Raw genomic sequence first — 14,556 nt, 5'->3', positions numbered from 1 at the left:
AAACAATAAATAGTTATACAGTTTAATGACAAAAACATATTAAATGTTTAGAAATATTAAAAATGGGAAAGGATCAGGACCAAGTCAAGAGGGAAACGTTTCCATTTTGTTTGACCAGTGTAACCATGTTCACTTCAATCTATTCCCCTGAATGTAATCCATTCTGCCTTACTCTTTTTTAAGTAAAGCAATATAGTTCAACACTAAAGACAATTACGCATTTTTCCACAATCTGCCGAGCGCAACAAAGCCATTTATTGTTCAGTTGAAATAATTAATTACAACTATCAATATCAATAAATTTCGGGGACTGTCAGAAAACATTAAATTACGATAAAATATAACACATTGGTGAAAAATTAGGTTACAAGTTTTTGACGGATTACACTTAATTCATCAAGGAAAATCGAAGAGGAAATAAACCAATTCCGGAAAAATTGTTGCTTTCAAATGTACATTTAAACAAATTGTTTATTTTAAACAATTAGATAGTTAATCTGTTTTTGTCATGTCAGCCATTCATGAAATATTTCCAATTATAAGAGTTGTGCATATAAAAAACAAGAAGTCCACTGTGACAAAATTTTTAATTGAAACCAGTGGCGGCTGGCCCAGAAAGGGCGCTATAGCACCGCCCCTCCTTATGTTAAGGGGAACAATATATTCAAAACATATATATATATATTTAATTTATCAATGTCAATGTTATTAGTGTGTTTTACATGCAATCAGATTTTTAACAATATTTTCATCAATTTACTCTCGTTTAACGGTGAACTTCCTGCAACAGACCTGAGTATTTCGACTCTAGGGTGCAAAGCACCCCAGAAGTACAGCAAAATGGTGAATCACGTACGATAACTAGGTGAAATTAATAAATATCTGGCAAATTAGCATTGCCAAATTTAATGGTTCTGGGGTGCTGCTACAGAAATTTTACATCCATGAGTGTTTTGGGTCATAATCAGAGTAAAACAGGATGCTGGCAATGTCAGCCGAGGGGCTGCTTCCACCAACTTCTGTATGCTCATTTCTGAAGTATATTTTTGTGACAAGGATTAGAGTGGGAAAAAATCTAAGTTAAAGAGAGCAGACATGCCCGAAATAACCATTACCAGGCAAACCACTGGGCAAACCAGCAAGAAAGATAAAGCATACAACAGTCGTGGGTGGCTGACAGGCTGTGGAAGAACCCATGCACTTGTTTGTTTCCCTTACATCCTTTTCAAAAGAGGCAAGTGTGATTTCATGTGGAAATAACCTGCACAAGCTGACTTACAACCTCTCCAAACGCATCAAGAAATATGAGAGATCAAGATTTCACATGGAAAACTGCATTCATGAACCGCATCCAGCCCAACTGGCTCAATAAGTATCTACATCAGTGCTGTTAGTAGACCAACGTTTCCATCTTTCTGCAAATAGGCAATTGTAGGTTTTGTTTAAGTCCTGCATGGCCACAATGGGCATTTCATGCATCACACATTTCATTTGATCCGAGACTGCACAGTGTTTCTTTTTTGATATGTGGGTTTTCCTTCGCTGTACAGTTAAGATTTTTTGTTCGTTTTTTTCATAGGTGTTTATTCTCATGCTTTAACGTGCCTTTTCATCTAGGCAAGTTTTCCATTTGCCTAAATCTTGCAATTTTTTTATTATATATCATTGCATAGGTATGTGACACCATTATGAGCCATGCCAAGGGGAAGTTTTCAGCAAGCAGCTTGTCAGTGCCTCTCTGTTGCAAGGAGACTCGTTCCAACAACACAGCAAAAAGTTACCAGATTCAGCTCTGAACACCACGTAAGTCTACACTCCATTGGAAAAGACCAGACCTAAGATAGAAACGTCCCTCATCTATGAGAATGAGGAGTTCCAGACTTGCAGTTGTGCACTATCAGGTTTTGATGGAAAACAACCTACATCAGGGGTCACCAACATGGCACCACGCAGGCACCAGGTAGCCCTCAAGGACCACATGTGGCACCCTCAAGACTGTTCAAAAAATAGCACAACCTTCCAGTGAGCTGCATTTAAATGTTATTTTATTTAGTTGCTCCTCTTTTTTAATCATACTTGTACTTACACAGATTTTAAATGATAAATCCATTAAAAATATGTTAATATTACATAAAGTTAAGGTGAGCTCTGACTCTTCTAGTTCAATGGTCAGTACAGATTTCCCTCCATATGACACAGTACCAGTGAAGTAGCTCTTAACTTCTAAAAGGTCAGTGATCCCTGACCTACATGATACATTCACTGAAACTGTAAAACTTTTAAAGATCCACATCACCACACCTATGACATTAGAATTAGAGAGGTGCTTCTCAACTTTAAAAATTATTTAAAAAAAAAAACTCCTTAAACAAAACATTGCACAAGATCGAGTCAATGCTCTAGCTATGCTCTCCATAGAAAAAAGTACTGACATGGGACAATGCTGATTTCACTGATGCTGATGTTTTAAGGAATTTGACTGTAAAAAAAAAAAAAGATGAGCAAAATTAATCTACAAATAAGAACTTTTCACTTTTATTTGTGTGAATCTCTGTGTGTATGCATTTTTTACCGTTTTCACCCGTTGTAATGTGTTGCTGATTTTGTTTTTTAAATGTATTTGTATTGAGCTAAATAAATTTACAATTAAAATTCCTAAAATAAAACATTAAAAAAATGTTTTTTATGATGTTTTATTTCATTGCCAAATCCCTTTTTCAATGTCAATGTAAACTGTCACTGCTCGGAATTATATATATGGATTTTCATTTTGTGCACTGTTCTTTAAATACATAAATACAAATTCCATCCACTCTCGGTTTCCCTGTGCCTCATTACATAAGGCTGACCCAATAATTTTTTTCACCAGCCACCACTGGAAAGAACAAGTAAACGAAAAAAAGTTTTAAAAAAATAAACCTTTACAACAGAATAGCACTACACATATGGGAATCAGTTGAAGGACATGTTCTGTGAGAACTGAAACAAGCCACAAGTGAATGTCCTACCTCCTCAGATGTTCTCCTCCTGTCAGGGAGCACTAGTGTGTTTGCATGACTTCCAGGTACTATAGTAGATCCTATGCTCATCCTGGGTCCAACCAACATGTACCGTTTGTCTCCAGATCTGTACTGGATGCTGTGACACAGGGTCCCATCATAATTAGTCTCTTGGAGATATTTAGAAGTATAGTCTGGGGATTTGGAGCACTGCATTGCTATCAGCACGATGATGCTGATGATGAACAGGACTGAAACTGAGCCCAGAGTGATCATCAGGTAAAAAGTCACATTAGTATCCTCGTCATCCTTTGCTGCACTTTTAACATCAGAAGCTGCAAAAGCCTCTTTGGGCTCCACCAGCTTGACAATCACAGTAGCCGTTGCTGAGAGGGAAACGTTGCCGTTGTCTTTGACCAGGATGACCAGTTTATGCTCAGCCTCGTCTGTCTCTGTGAATGAGCGAAGGGTTCTGATCTGTCCTGTGTAGCGGTCCAAACCAAAGAGGCTGTGGTCAGTAACTTCCTGCAGGGAAAACAGCAACCAGCCGTTATATCCTATATCAGCGTCATAGGCTCTGACTTTGGTCACCAAGTGTCCTGCGTTCACATTGCGGGGAATCTCCTCCACAACTTCAGCAGAACCGTTGGAGCTGACTGGATACAGGATGACTGGAGCGTTGTCGTTCTGGTCCAGGATGAACACGTTCACTGTCACGTTGCTGCTCAGGGACGGAGTCCCAGAATCTGAGGCCACAACTTGGAACCGGAAAGTTTTCAGGGTTTCAAAGTCAAAACTTTTCAGAGCTACAATATCTCCAGTTTCAGAGTTTATGTTGAGAAAGGAAATCAGCTTATTATCACCATGTCCCTCTCTGACAATATGATATGAAATAAAAGCATTGTTGCTGTCATCCCTATCAAAAGCTTTGACAGAAAACATCTTAGCTCCTGGCTCATTACCCTCAGTGATATAAAACGTATAGGGGCTCTGAAGAAACTCTGGACTGTTGTCATTCACATCTGACACCGACACGCTGATTGTCTTCACTGCTGATAATGAAGGCTGACCTGCATCTTTCGCAGTTATTGTCAGATCATATTGGGACGTATTCTCTCTGTCTAAAGGTGATTTAGTTACAAGGGAAAACATTTTATCTTGTAAGGACGGTAATAACGAAAACGGAGCATCCTCGTCTATAGAGCAGATTACTTTTCCATTAACTCCAGAGTCCAGATCATTTACACTTATAAGAGCTACTGTAGTTCCTGGTCGGGAATCTTCTGGAACTGAACTAGAAAATGATGTTATCTCAATCTCTGGAGCATTATCATTTATGTCAATTATTTTAATTATCACGTTTTTTTCTGCAGTCAGTGGTGCTAAACCTTTATCAGATGCCTGGATTTCAATTTCATATTTGTCTTTTTGCTCGTAATCTATAAGACCCTTAACAGTTATCTGCCCTGTGGATTCATTGATATCAAAAATATTGAATATATTGCTACTCACACTGTTGCCAAATGAAAAAACGATCTCTCCATTCTGACCCTCGTCTAAATCAGTTGCATTTATCTGTATAACTATGCTCCCCTGTGGAGCATTTTCAATGAGAGTAACAGAGTAATCATTCACTGAGAAAATCGGCGTGTTGTCGTTCACATCCAAAACATTTACTATAATTTTCATATCTCCAGATTTCGGAGGCTTCCCTCCGTCCAGCGCAGTCAGAAGCAAGGAGTGGCTCCGTGCTGCTTCCCTATCCAGAGATTTTTGCAAAATTAATATCGGTACTTTCCCATCGTCTTCTTTATCCCTCACCTCTAAACGAAAGTGATCATTTTGGCTAAGTTTATACTGCTGAACCGAAAACTGACCGCTATCCAGATCCCGTGCAGGTTTAAGCTGAAATCGCGCCCCGGGCAACACAGACTCTGAGATCTCCAGGATTTTTTCTGCTTCAGGAAAATTGGGCGAGTGGTCATTTATATCCAGCACCTCCACCCCAATATTGTGAACTTCAAGGGGCGTTTCTAACACGGTTTTAACATTTATTAGACACACGCTACTTTGTGAGCACACCTCTTCTCTGTCAATCTTTCGGGCCACGTAAAGGACGCCATCGTTTTCGTTTACGCGGAAAAGGGGATCCGCACCAGCAGAAACAACGCGGTACTTTCTGCTCTTCAGAGTGCTTTTATCCAATCCCAAATCTTTTACTAAATTTCCAACCACAGTTCCTTCGTTCACCCCCTCGGAGATAGAATACCTCAGCTGCGCAGACGCTACGCTCAATAGAAGCGCAGCAAAAAAACACCGGGTTGTGCGTCCTCTTCCCCGGCCCGCCTCATATTTTCTTTGTTCCATTGTTAATCCAAATGGCTCTGCTACTCACTGAAATAAGTAGTGTGGCTTTGCAGTGGTCGAAAAGATAGAATCCGTATATAAAATATGAATCCTCTTTCCAAGTCAAGCATGAAGAAAAATCCGCAAAACGCAGCAGTGAGCTCGGGAGCAGCGGTGGTAACATCCGAGTGGTGATGGCATCGAGAGGCTAAAACCAGAATTCAGCTGAGATGAGCAGTTGTATGTGCTATTATACTGACACCATGCGACCTAAATACCAACCATGGTTTCCAGCAAAGTTCTAGCGTTGGTTAAAATGTAAATTATGTGAATAAAATATTGTTGTTGTTTTTTCATTTAAAGAAATGCGCAGAAATATGCCCTTAATTAAAATTAATAAATATCTTGCAGACATTTTGACAAAGTTCATCCATACGTTAAATTAACGAATGAACAAATAAAAAATAAGCAAATATATTTGAATGAATAAAAATATTTGATCTGTAATAATAATAAACATGTTTTATGAAAGGGAAATCAGTTATAATGGTAAAAGCAAAGTATAAGCACAACGCGGAGAGGGAAATATTTAATTCTCTTTGACCAGTATGACCATGATCACTTTCATCTGTCTCTCTAAATTTATTCTTTATTTTCAAGTGAGGCAAATTAGTTCAGCGCCAAAGACAGTGATTGCCACTTTTTCCACAATCTGCACAGCGCAACAAGACCGTTTCTGTTTAGTTGAAATTATTGCAACACATATACTCACTTGAAACTGTCAATAAAATGCGGGACTGGCAGAAAATGTTTAAAAAAATTATAGAAATTTGCCTGTATTATTGTAAACCCATGTTTTAGCGGAATACAACGATTTTAACCAGCAAATGGGGAAAAAAAGGCTGAAAAATAAAGGCACAATTCCTTGAACAAAAAACAAAAACGTTTTGCTTATAAATGATGCGTGTTTAAAGGCATTTAAAATGTATTTAATTAACTTCATTTGTAACATATTCCTGTTTTGCTAGCCACCCATTAAGTATTTGCAATTATAAAAACGGTGCATATGCCAAACAAGAAGTCCACTCTGACAAGATTTGAAATCGAACAACACAAAATTATTGCAACATGTCTGAGAGTATCTGATGCCAAATAAATAAGAGCAGTGAAAATTTGCAGGAATTAGTTTGCAGGACGTGTTAGTAAACGATAGCTGTGACAACTGAAATAAGTTGGTCAGGTGTGTGGCCTACCTCCTCAGACGTCCTCCTCCTGTCAGGGAGCACTAGTGTGTTTGCATGACTTCCAGGTACTATAGTAGATCCTATGCTCATCCTGGGTCCAACCAACATGTACCGTTTATCTCCAGATCTGTACTGGATGCTGTGACACAGGGTCCCATCATAATTAGTCTCTTGGAGATATTTAGAAGTATAGTCTGGGGATTTGGAGCACTGCATTGCTATCAGCACGATGATGCTGATGATGAACAGGACTGAAACTGAGCCCAGAGTGATCATCAGGTAAAAAGTCACATTATTATCCTCATCATCCTTTGCTGCACTTTTAACATCAGAAGCTGCAAAAGCCTCTTTGGGCTCCACCAGCTTGACAATCACAGTAGCTGTTGCTGAGAGGGAAACGTTGCCGTTGTCTTTGACCAGGATGAGCAGTTTATGCTCAGCCTCGTCTGTCTCTGTGAATGAGCGAAGGGTTCTGATCTGTCCTGTGTAGCGGTCCAAACCAAAGAGGCTGTGGTCAGTAACTTCCTGCAGGGAAAACAGCAACCAGCCGTTATATCCTATATCAGCGTCATAGGCTCTGACTTTGGTCACCAAGTGTCCTGCGTTCACATTGCGGGGAATCTCCTCCACACCTTCAGCAGAACCGTTGGAGCTGACTGGATACAGGATGACTGGAGCGTTGTCGTTCTGGTCCAGGATGAACACGTTCACTGTCACGTTGCTGCTCAGGGACGGAGTCCCAGAATCTGAGGCCACAACTTGGAACCGGAATGTTTTCAGGGTTTCAAAGTCGAAACTTTTTAGAGCCATGATATCTCCAGTTTCCGAATTTATGTTGAGAAATGAGGTCAATTCGTTATTCTCACTTCCCTTTCTGACAATACGATAGGAGATATGTGCATTTTCATTTTCATCACGATCACTAGCTGTAACAGAAAACAACAAAGAGCCTGCATTGTTTCCCTCGGTTACATAAAAAGTATATGGGCTCAGTAAAAACTCTGGACTGTTGTCATTCACATCTGACACTACAACGCTAATTATCTTTACTGATGACAGTGGAGGCTCCCCTGCATCTTTTGCAGTTATTATGAGATTATAATGTGATTTTTTCTCTCTGTCCAAAGAAGATTTGGTGACCAGAGAAAATGTTTTATCTTTTAGAGCTGGTGATAAACTAAAAGGAACATCTTCCTTAAGAGAGCAAATTACTTTTCCATTGTGGCCAGAGTCTAAGTCATTCACACTGATAAGAGCCACTGTTGTTCCTGGTCGGGAATCTTCCGGAATCGAACTGGAAAATGAAGTAACTTCAATTTCTGGTGAATTATCGTTCATGTCAATAATCTTGATAATCACGCTTTTCTCTGTCGTTAGAGGAGCAAAACCTTTATCTGACGCTTGTATTTCAATTTCATATTCGTCTTTATCCTCGTAGTTTATCACACCTTTAACAGTTATATCACCTGTTAATGAATTAATATCAAATTGATTTAGTATATTTGGGCTCACGCTGTTACTGAACGAATAAACCACTTCACCATTTGAGCCCTGATCCAAATCAGTTGCGTTCACCTTTATGACAGTTGTTCCCTGTGGAACATTTTCATTTAGTGTCACAGTATACTCTTTCTGCGAGAAAACAGGTGCGTTGTCGTTAATGTCAAGAACATGTATTAGTATTTTCATATTACCAAATTTCGGAGGTTTACCTTCATCTAGAGCTGTTAGGATCAGAGTGTGGCTCAGTGCAGTTTCTCTGTCTAAAGGTTTTTGAACAACCAATATTGGAATTTTGATATCGTTTCTTTTATCCTTAATCTCCAAGCGAAAATGATCGTTTTGGCTGAGTTTATAGTGCTGCACGGAAAACGGGCCGCTGTCTGGATCTTGTGCCGGTTTAAGCTGAAATCGGGCTCCCGGTAACGCTGACTCTGAAATCTCTAATATTACATCTTCATCCGAGAAAACAGGCGAATGGTCATTTATATCCATAATTTCCACTTCCACATAATGCACCTCTAATGGATTCTCCAGCACCGTTTTGATGTTGATCACACACCGACTGCTCTGGGCACACACGTCCTCTCTGTCAATTTTCCGGGTCACATAAAGGACTCCGTCGTTTTGATTCACGTCAAAGAGAGGATCCGTATCGCTTCTTACAATCCGATATTTCCTTTCTTTCAGTATGCTTTTGTCTATCCCCAGATCCTTTGCTATGTTTCCAACCGCAGTTCCTCCTTTTACCTCCTCGGAGATCGAATATCGCAGCTGCGCCGAGGCTGCGCTCCACCACAGCACAACAAGCACGAATCCAACCACAGATCCCCGCTCCTGGCGCTGCTTGTGTCCTCTTTGTTCCATCCTCATTTCTGAAGTCGCAAGTAGTCCATTAGAAACGCGAAATGTGTGACCCCGAAACAACCGCGACTTTTCCAAACGCGCACATGCACATGCAGTCAAAATTGTTTGCGAGCCTCTGTTTACAACGCGTTCGCAAAGCGATCAGGAACAATAAGACAGACCGCTGACGAGTTCTTGTTCTGGAGGGGTGGAACCCACAACGAAATGATGACCCAATAATGCGTTTGACATTTTCAATATTGCACTGACACCATGCGTCCAAATATCTGTTTCACAGGAGCCGAAGAAGATGGTGCGAATGTATCATATAACAGAATCAATCATAGCTTTTATAATGGTTTTATCAATATTTGAAAGCTCATCATATTTAGGTGTTATGAACGTGACAAAGATGAGAACTGATGGGCTGCTGGTCCAACATCTTGATCAACTGGTTAAACACTGTAACATCTTATATTTTGATAAACTGAATTCTCCAGCATGCATTGCACCGTGGGCGAGTCTGTTTTCTCGTTTTTTTTGGAGTTGCGCAAATCATATTGCATAATTAATCAATGTTCACAATCTTACTGTCCTTTCAGTTGCTGTTACAACAGTGACAGGTGCAACAGCGGCTTGCAAAAGTATTCACTCCTCTTTGCTTTTTTCATGTTCTGTTGCCTCGCAACCTGGGATTATATGGGATTGTTGGAGAGTTTGAACCATTTAATTTACAAACTATGCCCAAATTCTGGGCCCTGTACACCCTCAATGGCAGTGGGCCTCTATGCATGCCAAGGGGGGTATTTATTTAAAATAAAAAAGCATAAAGAGGGTTTAAGATACAATCAATAAATATTGATGAGTGGTTCTTTCATTCATCAGCTCAAGTGATGCATTTAACCAACATTGCCTTGAGCATCTGATGCAAAACTCTCTAAATCTGAAAGGATAAACAATTGGTATTAGCCTTTTTACACCCAAATAACCTTAATTTTTCCAAGCTCACTTGTTTTTTTCTAAAGCCATTTCAGTGCAAGATGAACTGCTAAAAATAATTAGCAGTTCATCTGTCGTTGGTTGAACTGCTAATTAAGAGAGGCGGTCCTCTCTTGGCAGGTTATTTGTGACATCATGTGCTTTCCATTTGAATAAGATGGATTTGATGGTACTCAGGGGAACATCAAATAATTTGTATATCTTTATAAACCCACCCTTACCTGTATTTCTCAACAACTTTGTCACTGACTTCTTTGTGGTTCACCTTGGCTTTCATGATGTGATGGCTCTTACTTGGTGGTGTTGCAGTCGCTAGGGCGTTATAGTAAATGTGTATTTATACTGACAGATCAGGTGACACTTAATGTCACTATGTGACTTTAGAGAGTAATAAGTTGCACCAGGAGCTTTTAGGGTCTACATAGCAAAGGGGGTGGATACATATGAATGGATTTAATTTTTTCCTTATTTTGCTTAATAAACAACTATTTTGTGCAGATCAGTTACATAAAATAAGATTAAAACACTTTTAAATTACAGTTTTGAATGGGACAAAATAGGTAAAAAAAAACAATGGGGTGTGACACATTTTGCAAGACACTATACATGTGGGGATTGTGTTGAATGGTGAGTAAAAACACAGGGGGATTCTTTGAGTTCTCCCAGAATCATCCTTGTGATTGGATGGGGAAAGTTTGTATATTCAGCTCCCTCAGGCTGTGTGGCTTCTTTGGGTGCAGCAGCTACTTTATGATGGATTGTGTCACAGTGATGTTTATGCTACAGCTAATTTGATGCTGCAATTCACAAACAAATGGGGGTAGGAGATTATTGACTAAAAATTTAGATTAGAAAGGAAGAGTGATAGAAACTTTCAGCATCACATACAGCTCTTGCAGCTCACTACAATACAGAACTCATTAGTTAAGAGATTAATTTGTAGTCTGTTGACTGAGAAATATAATCAGTTTAATTAAACAGAGAAACACATACTGTGTTTCTCTGTGAAAACATTGAATTTGTTTGGAAAAAAGATTGTTATATGTTTTGTTCACCTCATGTATAAATAGGTGAATCCATCCCACTTTAACACATTGCTATAAATCACAGACTGTTATATAAATAAATTTAGTTATTTTGTATAGTAAGAGAAAAGCTGTAATGAATGTTTACTGGGAGGTTTTTCTCTATTAATTTTAATTTTCAATATAAGATTTATTATTGTTGTTGGTTTTGGTTAAAATCACCCTTTAATAAAGACTGTTCAGTTTTTCCTAATACAATTTTGTATTTGGATTGAAAGTGATCTGATTAGACACTACTATAGAAACCCAAAACAATAGTTTGACCCAAATAAGTACAAAAACAAGGCTAATCATACAAATCTATTCGTAGATATTGTCAATCAAATCAAAATTGTGTCCACTGATTTGGGAGAAAACTTGAAAACAACCGGGTTGTTTGTCTTCTTTAAAAATGTATGTTATAGCCTTACCTCCTCAGAAGTCCTCCTCCTGTCAGGGAGCACTAGTGTGTTTGCATGACTTCCAGGTACTATAGTAGATCCTATGCTCATCCTGGGTCCAACCAACATGTACCGTTTGTCTCCAGATCTGTACTGGATGCTGTGACACAGGGTCCCATCATAATTAGTCTCTTGGAGATATTTAGAAGTATAGTCTGGGGATTTGGAGCACTGCATTGCAATCAGCACGATGATGCTGATGATGAACAGAACTGAAACTGAGCCCAGAGTGATCATCAGGTAAAAAGTCACATTAGTATCCTCATCATCCTTTGCTGCACTTTTAACATCAGAAGCTGCAAAAGCCTCTTTGGGCTCCACCAGCTTGACAATCACAGTAGCCGTTGCTGAGAGGGAAACGTTGCCATTGTCTTTGACCAGGATGACCAGTTTATGCTCAGCCTCGTCTGTCTCTGTGAATGAGCGAAGGGTTCTGATCTGTCCTGTGTAGCGGTCCAAACCAAAGAGGCTGTGGTCAGTAACTTCCTGCAGGGAAAACAGCAACCAGCCGTTATATCCTATATCCGCGTCATAGGCTCTGACTTTGGTCACCAAGTGTCCTGCGTTCACATTGCGGGGAATCTCCTCCACACCTTCAGCAGAACCGTTGGAGCTGACTGGATACAGGATGACTGGAGCGTTGTCGTTCTGGTCCAGGATGAACACGTTCACTGTCACGTTGCTGCTCAGGGACGGAGTCCCAGAATCTGAGGCCACAACTTGGAACCGGAAAGTTTTCAGGGTTTCAAAGTCAAATTGTCTCATTGCTACAATATCTCCAGTCTCGGAATTAATGTTTAAAAACGAAATCAATGTGCTTTCCTTACTCCCCTCTCCAGTGACATGGTAAGAAATAAGTGCATTCTCATTTTCATCTCTATCAAAAGCTTTGACAGAAAACACCAAGGCGCCTGGATTGTTACCCTCATTGATATAGAAATCATATGGACTCTGTGAAAACTCTGGACTGTTGTCATTTACATCTGACACCACAACGCTGATTGTCTTTTCAGATGACAGTGAAGGATGACCTGCATCTTTTGCAGTAATTGTCAGGTCATATTGTGACTTCTTCTCTCTGTCCAGAGAGGATTTGGTTACTATTGAAAACATTGTGTCTTGCAAGGATGCTGATAAAGCAAAACCAGCTTCCTCACTTATTGAGCAAATAATTTTTCCATTCAGACCTGAGTCCAAATCATTTACACTGATGAGAGCGACTGTGGTCCCTGGTCGGGAATCTTCAGGAACTGAGCTTGAAAATGAAGTAACTTCAATCTCCGGAGCATTGTCATTCAAATCTATGATTTTAATAACCACACTTTTTTCAGCTGTAAGTGGAGCAAGTCCTTTATCAGATGCTTGAATTTCTATTTCATATTCATCTTTATCCTCAAAGTCAATTAAACCTTTCACTGTTAGCTCACCAGTTAATGAATTAATATCAAAAAGATCCAGTATATTTTTACTCACACTGTTGCTAAATGAGTAAACTACTTCTCCATTTGGGCCTTCGTCTAAATCAGTTGCATTCACCTGTATGACTGTTGTTTCTACTGGTGAATTTTCATTGAGCATCACTGAATACACATCTTTTGAAAAAACAGGTACATTATCATTTACATCCAAAACATTTATTAGAATATTCATATAACCAGATTTCGGAGGTTTACCTCCATCAAGGGCCGTGAGTGTCAGAGAGTGACTCCCTGCAGTTTCTCTATCTAAAGGTTTTTGCACTATCAAAATTGGTAGTTTAATGTCGTTTCTTTTATCCTTAACTTCCAATCGAAAATGATCGTTTTGGCTGAGTTTATAGTGTTGCACAGAGAAATGACCGCTGTCTGGATCTTTTGCGGATTTAAGCTGATATCTCGTCCCAGGCAACACTGATTCGGAAATTTCCAGAGTGGTCTCGTTGTCTTGGAAGCTGGGAGAATGATCATTTATATCCAGCACTTCCACCCTAACATAATGCACTTCAAGCGGGTTTTCAAGCACCGTTTTCAGATTTATCATACACGTACTGCTATCTGAACACACCGTCTCTCTGTCGATCTTACGGCTGACATACAGGATTCCATCGTTTTCATTGACATGAAAAAGGGGATCAGCGTCACTGGAAACGGCCCGATACTTTCTGTCTTTCAGCGTGCTTTTATCCAGTCCCAGATCCTTTGCGATATTTCCGACCACAGTCCCTCCGTTTACTTCCTCGGAGATCGAATATCTTAATTGTGCTGAGGCTAAACTCCGCAAAAGCACGGCACAGAAACATCCAAATAAATATCCCCGCAGCCGTCCTGCGCCGCGTTTCCTTTGTCCCATGGTCAACCCCAATATCAGTAATCCACAACACGGGCCGAAACTCCTCCGTTACAACAAAATAAAAAAATAAATAAAAAAAAAAACACTTGCAGTTCAGCTGGACATTCGCTTCTTGTGTGTAAGCATCGCGTAAATCCGATTGTTTTACGAAGCTGTGGACAAAGAAAACGAGTCTGCAGCTGAACGGAGGACAATTATAAAAAGGTGGCACCAAGAGAAATGAAGAACGGCTCGTCTATGGTTTACTTTTTATATCACACTGACACCATGTGTCGTTTTCTTCCACTGCAGACATTTTTGTGTGAATATATACACATATCTATCATCTATATATATTTGTTCAACCAGGTTTTTCCACATAATGCCGGAAAAAAATCTGCTGCACGTTGAGGTATTTCAATATGAGTAAATATTGGTAAATGTTACGCAACGCAATTGGCTAAACTTTTTTTTTCGCTTTGTTATTGCGAAGACATAACCTTATCACTACCAAATCACATTTATGCCACAGGGTGAAGTCAACAATGCAGTGCCAAGGATAGAGATTGCGTGTTTCCCTATCTGTTCATCAAAGCTTAATTACCCGTGTGTTGCATCTAGCAAAAAATTCCCCACAATGCATTTATTTACCCATTAGCTTTTCAGTAATCAGTTGACGTTAAAAAATGAGGTAAGAGGGACGAAAGTCTTTGATATATAAAAATAATCTAGACACGCAACATCACCCTCACTAATATCCCCGAGAAAAAAATTCCAGGATTCACTTTCT

The 14,556-nt window shown here is 39.5% G+C and overlaps 2 protein-coding genes across 4 annotated transcripts in view; both read right to left on the bottom strand.

Moving 5' to 3' along the window:
• Positions 1 to 9,451, bottom strand: part of LOC105920155 (protocadherin alpha-8) — a 48,659-nt gene extending 39,208 nt beyond the window's left edge. The window contains exons 1-2 of one of the 2 annotated variants that reach the window (XM_036127277.1): positions 6,599 to 9,451; positions 2,739 to 3,008 (exon numbers count right to left, since the gene is read on the bottom strand). In XM_036127277.1, the coding sequence (XP_035983170.1) occupies positions 2,922 to 3,008; positions 6,599 to 8,962 (2,451 nt within the window). In that variant the 5' untranslated portion in view covers positions 8,963 to 9,451 and the 3' untranslated portion in view covers positions 2,739 to 2,921. Of the gene's footprint in view, positions 1 to 2,738; positions 3,009 to 6,598 lie in introns of those variants that run through there. The other variant, XM_036127278.1, reaches the window with a different exon arrangement.
• The window catches only part of LOC105920159 (protocadherin alpha-C2), a 164,343-nt gene extending 150,334 nt beyond the window's left edge, over positions 1 to 14,009 (bottom strand). The window contains exon 1 of one of the 2 annotated variants that reach the window (XM_036127267.1): positions 11,430 to 14,009. In XM_036127267.1, coding sequence (XP_035983160.1) covers positions 11,430 to 13,787 — 2,358 coding nt within the window. In that variant the 5' untranslated portion in view covers positions 13,788 to 14,009. Of the gene's footprint in view, positions 1 to 3,008; positions 5,558 to 11,429 lie in introns of those variants that run through there. The other variant, XM_036127268.1, reaches the window with a different exon arrangement.
• Between the last annotated feature and the right edge of the window lie 547 nt (positions 14,010 to 14,556).

Source organism: Fundulus heteroclitus, chromosome 23 (assembly GCF_011125445.2).
Source record: "Fundulus heteroclitus isolate FHET01 chromosome 23, MU-UCD_Fhet_4.1, whole genome shotgun sequence".
NCBI classification, from domain to species: Eukaryota; Metazoa; Chordata; class Actinopteri; order Cyprinodontiformes; family Fundulidae; genus Fundulus; species Fundulus heteroclitus.
Note: the sequence above shows the minus strand (reverse complement) of the source record. Positions and strands in the feature narration are given on the sequence as shown.